This window comes from Sus scrofa, chromosome 1 (assembly GCF_000003025.6).
Source record: "Sus scrofa isolate TJ Tabasco breed Duroc chromosome 1, Sscrofa11.1, whole genome shotgun sequence".
In the NCBI taxonomy this organism is placed as follows: Eukaryota; Metazoa; Chordata; class Mammalia; order Artiodactyla; family Suidae; genus Sus; species Sus scrofa.
The window spans coordinates 240,819,886-240,831,034 of NC_010443.5; the positions used below are offsets into that span (position 1 = coordinate 240,819,886).

Here is an 11,149-nt window from a genome sequence, read left to right on the forward strand (position 1 = left end):
GGGTTCGTTAACTGCTGAGCCGTAAAGGGAACTCCAGAAAGTCTTTGGTGTTTAACGACATTCTATATCTCTCTATGGCAGAGTAAGCCTTTTCATTGACTGTGAGGGCCTGGCTCACATTTGACTACACTTTTTCAAGAGGTCAGTTTTTCAAATTGTGCCACCACCCTATTGATAAGAGCAGTGTTTGAAATTTTAAATTATCCGACAGGTGACAGCATTTAGCAACATGGATGACATGTTGCAGAAAGCGCATTTGGTCATAGAAGGGACATTCATCTACCTGAGGGACAGCACCGAGTTTTTCATTCGTGTCAGAGATGGTTGGAAAAAACTACAGGTAATTCGTCAACTCCCTTTAACAAATTGCCTCCCAATACCCTCTAAACATAACGGTCTACTCCTGTAAATGCCATTTGTATGTCGTGAAAATAGGCGAACAGTTTCTCGTGGATGTTCGTTTTCAATGTATGTTTTTCCTTAAAGCTGGGAGAACTGATCCCTCTTCCGGCCGACAGCCTTCCACCGCCCGCACTTTCCGGCAATGTGAGTAGTGTCCCTGCCTACTTCCATCCAGCTCCTTCATTCATCAGCACTTACTGAATCCCCGCTGGCATCCAGTATCAAGCTCTCCAGACTCTGGACAGCCAGCTCTGCATGGTTCACTCTCTGGCAGAAGCCCAGAAATGACCAAGTGCCAACAGAATGTTCTCACAGTAGATGTAGGGAGAGCTGGACCCAGAGCCTGGAGACCTGCTGTTCCCACGTCGCAGCTGAATCTTCTTGGGCAAGGGATTCCCTCCTCTTGGCCTCAGTTTATTGATCTGTGAAATCATGATTGGCATGAGCAGTCTAGAAGAACCCTTTCATATCTGCCACTGAGACATCCTTGCCTGAGAAGAACATCAACAACTTGCGTTGTCCACTTTTTTAACCCTGAAGCTGCCATTTGAGGCAGATGCGATCATCCCCACTTTGCAGATGAGGAAACTGAGGCTCTGAAGGCCTAGGCGCCTGTGTGGATTAAGTGAATGAGTTGGTTTTAAAACATGGGCCCTCTGCTTCCTTGGTTCACTGCCCTTTCTACAAGTCTTGAGAATATCCCCTCCCTTTCTGAGGATCGTTTTTCATTCGTGCATGTCATTCTTCACAGTTATGAGTGGTCCAAGGACCATGACAAACTATTTAAAGCAGCTTTTCAAGAAACATTGAATGCATCCCTTAACGTACACTGAAAAACGAAGTGAATAAGGATTCGGGACTGTTTGTTTTCTTTTTTATCTAACAGCCTCACCAGCCTCAGCTTCCGCTGACATCCATTTCAAGTGTCAATTACGACAGGCCTGCAGTAAGTACAATTCGTGCATTTATACCACCAAAGCTGAATGTGTGCCTACCATGTGCCAGGCCCTGTGCTTGGCTCACAATTCCTACCTCGAGATGAGTACAAACTAGCCAAAGTAGGGTTCCTGCTTTAGAGCAGTGGGTTACAGATCTGGCTCAAGTTGCAGCTGCGGCTCAGGTTCGAACCCTGGCCCAGGAACTTCCATATGCTGTAGGTGTGGCCAAAAAAAAAATAATAATAATAAAAATAATCTAGCCAGAGAGGCAATTCCAGTACAATGTGATAAGTCATTTGGGTGAGGCAAACACAGGGTGCTGGCAGGGTGAGGAAAATCAAAGAAGTCTGCCTTCTTTGAAGGAGGTGACCTTTGAACCTAAAGGACTATTGAAAAGAGGGGAGAGCCAGGTAGGGGGAGGAGAGTGGGAGTTCCAGGTGGAGGAAATACAGAACAGAGGGAGGTGAGGCCGAGCGCTGTACATTTCTCTAATTCCAAGTGTTTTAGTCTTGCCGAAGGAGTAGAGTTCAAGGCAGGGAAGGGAGACGTATAGTTTGCAGAGCACAAGGCCAGACATCAAGGGCCTGAAAGCCAAGCCAGGGGCTTTGGCCTTTTCCACTGGGCAATTGGGAGCAATGAAGGGCCTTAAGCGAGGCAGGGGTGTCTAAGATTGGCATTTCAGAAATTACATTGTTTGTAATGTACAAATGGATTAGAGGGGACAGGACCGGGGACCCAAAGACAGCCAAGTGGGAACTGCATTACCTGAACTAGGATCGCAGCAGTGAACGTGTAGAAAAGTGGGCAGATGGGAGAGAAATGAAGGAGGTAGGAGTGACCATTTGGTCATTGGTTGGCTATGGGGCAGTGAGGATGAGGGCGAGGAGCATGGTGCACAGGCTTCTGCTTGGATGACTGAATGGTGATAGATTCCTTTCTGGTGGTCATTTTGTTGCTGAGACTAGAAACTCTCACTCTTTTCCTTCACTAGCTTAGGGGAAGATTTTGTTCAGATAATTGCAGAACCTCATGGAACTCAATTGCAGGACGTACGCTGGGGCCTGTGGACTCTTGTCCCTGCCACTAGTCTGCTCCACTATCTGCATACCTTTCCGCCTGCCTCCCCTGCCATCCAGACATAGGTTACATCTGCAAAGCTTGCACACCACTTTAGGTTGCCATGATCCTGATTCTGGCCCTAAATCTATGTGATCTTAAAGCTGCAGAGGCCAATACTAGCTGACTCGATTCAGAGTCCTGGGAGAGACGGTCTACATGGGTCATCTTGGGTCAGTTGTCTATTCCCAGCCAAATCAAAAGAAGCCAAGAGAATGAAATTAGATGGCCTAAGGCCACTCTTTTTAGCAAGCGTTGTGGGGACACTTTCAAAGAATAAGGCGTGGGCTTGGCAGGCACCAGAAATCCATTTCCTCTTGTGCTGCCTCTCACCCAGTGGGACCTCCTGTGGGGTGTGGCAAGTCGGCAGTACCTGTAGGACATGTGAATGGAGATCACCAGGAGGAAGGAGGATCTGAAGGTCTGTGGCCTGCAGTGGCTCTGGTCTGGAGATGCAGACTCAGGTGTCTTTAGCAGAGCCATGGCGGTTGTATTGGAAGTGGTAGGATTCCCAAAAGAGAATCCATATGGTGAGACAAGATTGGACTGTGAGGAGTAAAAGCAAAAAGGAACTGATGAAAGAAATAGGAGAAGAAAAGTGAGAAGCCACTGCCAGAGAGAAAGGAAGAATGCCAGGCAAGGTAGATGCCAACAGTGTCAGATGCTGGAGGTTCCCATTGTGGTACAACAGAAACGAACCCAACCCGTGTCCATGAGGATGCAGGTCTGATCCCTGGCTTCGCTCAGTGGATTAAGGATCTGGCATTGCCTTGAGCTGTGGTGTAGGTCACAGATGTGGCTTGGATTCTCAGTTGCTGTGGCCATGGTGTAGGCCAGCAGCTGTAGCTCCGATTCGACCCCTAGCCTGGGAACTTCCATGTGCCGTGAGTGTGGCCCTAAAAACCCCAAAACAGTGTTAAATGCTACCAAGAGGCCCATCGAAAGAACTAAAAGGGGTCATTTAAATTGAGAAACTAGAGAAAAGCATTTCTGTAGCATAAAGGGATGCCAGCAAGATTCTAGTTAGTTACAAAGTAGATGGGAAGTGAGGAAACAGAAGTTCGTATGAGGAACCCTTCACAAAGCTTAGCTATGAGGGGAGAAGTTAGGGCATAACTGAAAAAAAAAATGTAATAGTGTTATACATTCTAAAATAGTACACACTCATTATAGAAACTTTGAACAATGAATAAAAAGAGTGGGTAAGAAAATAGTAAATCACACATAATTTTACAAAACTACACCCATCCACAAGATAAGCATTTTAACATTTGATTGTCCAAAGGTCATTATCTTCATAATAATGATATCTATTCATTATAGAAATGTTTTAGCAGTTAAAGATGGAAAAATATGAGAACACAAAACCCCCTGATCCCATTACTCAGAAGGAGACATTTCTCTGGCCATCTCCTTAAAGGAGAGGTGGGAGTTCCCAATGTGGCACAGGGGAAATGAATCCAACTTGTACCCATGAGGATGCCGGTTCGATCCCTGGCCTCGCTCAGTGTATTAAGGATCTGGCGTTGCCGTGAGCTAAGGCAGAGGTCGCAGATGCGGCTCAGATCTCACGTTGTTGTGGCTGTGGCGTAGGCTGGCAGGTCAGTTCTGATTCGACCCCTAGGCTGGGAACTTCCATATGCCTTGGGTGTGGCCCTTTAAAAAAGCAATAAATAAATAAGTAAGTAAAAAAAGAAAGAAGGAGAGGTGGAGATGGTGGGGTTAGAGTTGTGGTGGGAGGCCCGAACTCACCACTGCCCCTTTCCTGGGTGTCCCCTGGCATCAGAGAAGCACATTCCATCAAGGCCTCTCCTGACTGCCCTTGGGTGTGGCCCCCAGAAGCACAGTGGCTGGAAGGTGATGAGATCTTAGGGCCTCTTCCCTTGGGTACGCTAGTCTTCAGACACCTAAGACAGAGGAAGATAAGTTTAAGATATTTAACAATATTTTTCTTTTCTGGTGATTGGGGCCGGGGTCCTGCACTAGCCCTTCTCAGCTCTATGCTAATGAGATTGAGGAGAGGGATGCCTCCTTGATTATGGAATACAAATCCAGAGAGTTCAGCAGAAAGGGCTGGGAGAGAGTGATGCAGAAGAAGGCTGAGTCTGGGGAGAGGAAGTGTGGAGAAAGCAGTTTACGATGGAATGGCTTTCATTTGGGCTGCTGACCAAGGTGGCAGGAAGGTGAGCCTAGGATTACTGGATGACCCCTAGTTTCCAAAAGGGTCTGTCCCAGCAGTCTTAGTAATAAATGGCATGACTTTGTCCTTGTAATGCCTTTTCCCTCTGGCCCCTCAGGATCAGCACCAGGCCCGCTCAGGCGGTGGAAGAAAGGGCAGGAGGCAGATAGCTTTTGTGGCTCTGAGGTCTAGGACCAAAGCCAGCGTAAAAACCTCCTAGAGAAAATAGAAAGTGTACATGTATGTGTAACTGGGTCACCATGCTGTACAGTGGGAAAAAAAATTGTATTGGGGAAATAATAATTAAAACACACACACACACACACACACACACACACACACACACACACTCTCCAGAAACTCAACTAGGGCAGACCCAGGAGTTTCCAGCAGATGGCCAACCTGCAGCCTGGGTTCAGATCTCCGAAGTGCTTTATTTTGTTTTGTTTTTCTCATATATGGAAGAAAGTCCTGCTATTCAGAGCTGTTCAGCTTGCTAACCCAGGGTGCTTTGGGAGACATGAACTCTCCTTTCCTGGAGATGGTCAAGGAGGGACTGCAATTCCAGTGTCACACAGAAGTCAAATAAGGTGACCTCTGGCAAACCTGGGATCTTATGAGAAACATGAGATGGTTATGGGGGCTGGACTTTGCTTTTAGTTCTTCAACTACGCGGTCTTTTCTCTCCCTTTTTTTCAGCTACACTTGGTGGCTCTGAACACACCGTCTTCTGGGGACCTTCGTGCTGATTTTCAGTGCTTCCAGCAGGCCAGGGCTGCAGGACTATTGTCCACCTACCGAGCCTTCTTATCCTCTCATTTGCAAGATCTCTCCACAATTGTGAGGAAAGCGGAGAGATACAGCCTTCCCATAGTGAACCTCAAGGTAAAAGCAGACATTATTCCTGTTGCCTCCCGGATGCACTGCTCTCCATGGGGTCTATGCTGACATCATTGTAAATGTGCTGTCTCAAGGCCCTGATTAGCTTTGTGACACTGGGCGGGGTGCTTTCCCTCTCTGGACCTCAGTTTCCTTATATTTATAGTGGCCCTTCCCAGTTAGATGGCAGGAGCCATCCTTGGAGCAGAACAGAGGAATAGTAATAATCTCTTTCAATTATATAGCTTTTTTTGTTTGTTTACAAAGCATTTTATACCTGTTATCTTAATAGAGACTTCCAATAAAAAATGGGAGTTAGTCTTTTCTCAGTTTGTCATTTGAGGAAACAGGCTCCCAGAGGGAAAGCCATTTGCTCAGTCACTACAAACTAGAATGAGTTTCCTTGACTCCCATATCTGGGGCTCTTGGTTCCTCCTGAGGATGCCTTCTATAGAGCCTTGGCTGAGTGGCACTGGAGAACAGCTGGTGAGCACTGGTCCCAGAGCAGAGTCCCATACCCTGGTTTGGTACCCTCAGATATTTCTCTGCCCTCATTCACTGGCAAGGCAGGGTCTCACAGCATCCCTCAATCACACCATGGAAATAGCCTGTTCCTTCAAGCGACAGAGGTACAGCTCTGTTGCTACTCACACATATCTCAGGCACTGACCCCTAACGAGATCTCAAAGGTACATTGAGGTCCTTTGGTTCCTGTGACTCCAGCACTCCAGTCTGGAACCGTGAGGCTGGCAGGGCCATCCTGACCCCACTCCCGGCTCTTTCTGTCTCCTTTTCCGAGGTTCTGTTCTAGCACGTTCACCCTCTCAGATTGCTTGTATTCTTGGCATACAAATAACTGAGGAAAAGGAGTAAGAGATTCATCTCCATATCACTCACGTGTAGGTTGGCATAAGGCTTGGCACAAATTTGAAGCTCAGTATAAATGTATAAAATGTTTAAAATAGCTGTAATTAAATAAAGACCTAAAACACACTTTTGATGAGGAGGAGCCTTTATACCCATAGAACAAGAGAAATTACCTCAAGAAGTAAGGCAGTAAAGTCAGAAGGGTTCAAGGAGAGATGACAAAATCAAAACACACATATTTCCTGAGTTCTCACTCTGGCCAGGATCTGGGATTGGGGTTGGGGCCTTCTGGGTCTTGAAGAATGGATGGATATTTTCAGGCTGTTTGGATAATGATGCTAATGTGGCATTTTGTCTCCGTAGGGTCAAGTACTTTTTAATAATTGGGACTCCATTTTTTCTGGCCATGGAGGTCAGTTCAATACACATGTTCCAATATATTCCTTTGATGGTCGAGACGTAATGACAGATCCTTCTTGGTAAGTAGGGGTGGGACACCCTCGAAGTATACCATCTGATAATGATTTTAGGAAACAGTCTAACAATGGGATGCCTTTATCAGCTGCTCCTCTGGGATGCTAGTGACCTAAATACCCAGTGATGCAGCCAGGGGCCAATGAAGAGAGCCCTGGCCTTGGAGCCAGGAGACCTGGGTCCAGTAACTTAGTACGGGACCTTGGGCAAGGTAGTTCCACTCTCTGAGCCTCAGTTGATCACCTGTCAAATAGACAGAATAAGCATAACTACAACATAAGATGGCTGGGAGAATACAAAGATACGTGTAAGAATATCTAGTATAGAGTAGGCACTTAAGTGGGCAGTAATGCTATTCTTGGTGATTCTTTAACCCTATGCTGTGAATTGCTCTCTAAGTCTTTGAAAGTTATATATGCTTTTAAAAACAGAACAAAATTCTCAAACCTCTCCTTAATGCCTCCTCTATGCCAGGCCCAATGCCAGGCCTGGAAGTCATAGTCATAAACCTGTACAGCCCCTACCCTTTCAAAGCTCATTGCCTGTGGGAAGATAGACAGAGACTGGCTACCATTCTAGACAGAATTCTGTCATCGGAGAATGGAGAAACAGAGAGTGGGAGCACAGAAGAAATAGTCCTCATTCCTTGGTGATGAGAATCAGGAAGTCTTCTTGTAAGAGGAGGCTTTTAACGGACTTTGAAATATGGGAAGGAGTCACTGATCTGAAAGTGAAGGTGAAGCCACTTCAGTCTAAGGGGCCTCACAGATAAATGTTCAGATTCACAAAAGCAGAGAGTATGATTCAAGATCAAGTACAAGTAGGATATGGTTGGCCTGTAGTGTGTTCAAAAAGTTGCAAACAAGAAAATCATGGACTTGGAAAATAGACTTGTGGCTGCCTGATGGGAGAGGGAGGGAATGGGAGGGATCGGGAGCTTGGGATTATGAGACACAACTTAGAATAGATTTACAAGGAGATCCTGCTGAGTAGCATTGAGAACTATGTCTAGATACTCATGTTGCAACAGAACAAAGGGTGGGGGTGAAAATGTATACGTGTAAGGATAACTTGATCCCCTTGCTGTACAGTGGGAAAATAAAATAAAAAAGATAATAATTTCCCTCTCCCGAAATCCAATAAAAATCATGGCTAAAGGACAAAAAAAAAAAAAAAAAAAAAAAAAAAAAAAAAAAAAGTTGCAAACAGTGATAAAGACAGAGAGGTGAGTGCAGTTAGACCCTGGCGGACTCAGGAACTTGACTTGACTGGCTGGACTTGGGCCAGTTTGCTCACTAAGATATGCCACAGAGAAGGGTCATTTCAAAAAGTAACATGACCCCATTCCTTTTCAGGCCCCAGAAAGTCGTTTGGCATGGCTCCAGCACCCACGGAGTCCGTCTTGTGGATCAGTACTGTGAAGCCTGGCGGACGGCAGACGTGGCGGTCATGGGCTTGGCTCCCCGCTGAGCACGGGGAAGATTCTGGACCAGAAAGCATACAGCTGCGCTGATAGGCTAATTGTTCTGTGTATCGAAAACAGTTTCATGACAGACGCGAGGAAGTAACGACCTTCGCATGATTCCTAAGAGTTTTCCGATCTTGCTTATGTGAAGAGTTGACACTGAAATCTAAAATGTTTAAATGTTGTAAATATTAGGGTTTTTTTTTTTACACATTCGTCACGACAGCAACCAAAGAAAACATACCTCAGTATACTCAAAACTGAAGACATAAAGGACTCAGACGAAAGATAAAATCTTATCCATCTCTTGGTGCTAGATTCTGCAGGAAACCCCATGCAGTATGAACACATCCCAACATGGTTAAGAGCAAGTTGAAAACAAAGGCCTTGGCTTTTTGCCCACTGCATCTTCAGAAAGTGATTGCCTCTTTTTAACCGTTGTTGAGTGTAAGATGTCCTTCATGTTTTCTTACAAAGTCAGTGTTTAGAAATGTTACCCCTTTCTAAGTTATGTACAGACGGAGTGCTTTATTCTTTAATATACATCCATTGTTTGCAACTTCTATTCATAAAGAGAAACAGAACTGCTCAAAATGATCCTATTTGTATTTTCTGGTATTACCAGACATTCAACTTTTTTCCCTAAAATATCATTGCCATCATGCCTTAGGAGTTTTATATTTTTACACAATTATATTTTAGTATGGCATTGTTTATATAACTGACTTGCTGGAAAAGTTTAAATGCCAAATGATCTGAAACTAGAAAAGAAATAACACAAAATTTCTACCTTTCCTTTGGCAGTCCTTTTCCCCTCCCCCAAGCCCTGATTTTATGACTCCCTTTTGGCAATTCTTGAATTATAACTGCGATTGAACAAACAAGTTCTGAGAATGAATTTTCTGAGATGCATACATCTTCCTGCTGTATACTTTGATTATTTTTTTCCCCCTGTAAGTGGTCATAAAAACATCTTTTCCAGGTGTTTTCTTCTGTTTGACTTTTTTCCCCAGTTCCTTTATTCTCCACCACTGATGTGGAAGCAGCCCTGGGGTGGATTTGCTAACCTTGTCACTGCCACTTGTGCTACCCTTTGGGAGATGAGCAGAGAACAGGAGGATTTTCCCATCATCCTCCTCTGCTCCTCCCTGTTGTCTCCCACTCAGTGGGACAGGCTGAAGAGCCTCAGTGTGACAAATAGGATCAACTGTGTCTCAATACACAACTTTGGGGACAAGTCTGCCTTTTTCTCTCAAGGAGGTTGGGACACAATAAGTAACATCAGCTCTCAGTTCCTAAATATTGGACTTATCATAAGTCTCATTTATCTTTCCTCATGATCCTGCAAGGTAAATATTTTTATCTTTACAAATGAAAAAAAAAAAGTTGAGGCTCAGGAAGACACTTGTTCCAGGTCACACAGCTGCTGAATGGTGGGGCTGCTTGCAGGCCAAGGTTCTGTCTCACTCCAGTGCCCAGGATTGTTGCAGGAGCCACTGCATAGGGCTGTCTATTCGCTCCCTCCCAGCTTCCCGTCTCTGACTCTCTGGCTCTTGGCTTGATGCTGCAGGAGAAACAGAATCACCAGGCAAGTGGCATGCCGGGATATTTCCTCCTATTCATCTGGGCTGGCCCAGAAGCTCCGTAAAGGGAATCCACCCTAATAGTCCTTGAGGTAGGAAGGAAACGGGGGACCAAAAAAAGGCAGACAGCCTCCACTTAGGGGCTCCCTAAGTGGAAGAGTGGTGAGAATCATTCTGAGTCATGGGATGAGGACAGGTATAGGTTGGAAAGCCCCAGCAGCAGATTGTTTCAGACTCCTGCACCCACGACGTGACTGGTGTGGAAGGGACGTGAGGGAGAAGGAGAGCAGGAGGCTGATGAGGTCTCGAAGTGAAGGTGCCATCCATTTTAACCAGAGCCCACCGTGGCCCTAGGCCACAGAGGGGGCAGGGTGGAGTCAGGGTTTGGGGGAGCCAAAAGGAGGGGAGACCCCAGGATCAAGGGTTGAGGTTCATGCTCTGGCTTCTCAGTCCTCTTTGTGCACTGGAGGAGGTATAACCAACCGGCCTTCCCAGAAGAGGCTTGAATCAACCCCAACCCTGGTGAAACTTTGAGAATGATGGTCAAAATCCTGGGCCTGGTATTCAAGGCCCTTCACTGAACATGAGTTTTCCTGTTACTTGTCAACAGCCACCAGCCTGAGGTCCTCATGATTACTTAAGCGAGTCACATAGGCTCCTCAGTCAGGCTGTTGTCTGTGTCCTACCTCTTGTTGGAAAAGCCTTAACCCCTAGGTCTAGCCTGGCCCTCTTTCCAATAGCCTATGTCAACTCTGCTTGCTTCCTCTGTGACATCCCCCAGCCCTCCTGGACCTGCTCACCTTTTTTGTCTGTTTTTGCTTCTTAGGGCCACACCCACGGCATATGAAAGTTTCCAGACTGGGGGCAAATCGGAGCTGTAGCTACCAGTCTACACCATAGCCACAGCAACGCAGAATCCAAGCTGTATCTGCAACCTACACCACAGCTCACATAAATGCTGGATCCCCAGCCCACTGAGCGAGGCCAGGGATTGAACCCACATCCTCATGGATCTAGTCAGATTCGCTGCCACTAGCCATGATGGGAACTCCCATGCCTGCGTACCCTTGTCATACTTCCTTCTCTGAATACCTAGTGTGTGTAACATCTGGATCTTATCACACAAGTGAAACACAATGATTGAAAGGTCTCCAAGCCTTGGCTTTATCCCTGTCCTTCAAGGCTGGGGAGCAGAGTAGTGCTCTCGGACATAATATAGGAGGGAAGATAGGGCAACAGGAGTTAG

At 46.0% G+C, this 11,149-nt stretch overlaps 1 protein-coding gene across 1 annotated transcript in view; it reads left to right on the forward strand.

Annotated features, from left to right (window-relative positions):
• COL15A1 (collagen type XV alpha 1 chain) overlaps positions 1-9,303 on the forward strand; it is a 111,061-nt gene extending 101,758 nt beyond the window's left edge. The window contains 7 exon segments of the mRNA XM_021066594.1: positions 212-340; positions 487-546; positions 1,289-1,348; positions 5,335-5,520; positions 6,745-6,860; positions 8,211-8,302; positions 8,305-9,303. Of these exon segments, the coding sequence (XP_020922253.1) occupies positions 212-340; positions 487-546; positions 1,289-1,348; positions 5,335-5,520; positions 6,745-6,860; positions 8,211-8,302; positions 8,305-8,423 (762 nt within the window). The 3' untranslated portion in view covers positions 8,424-9,303.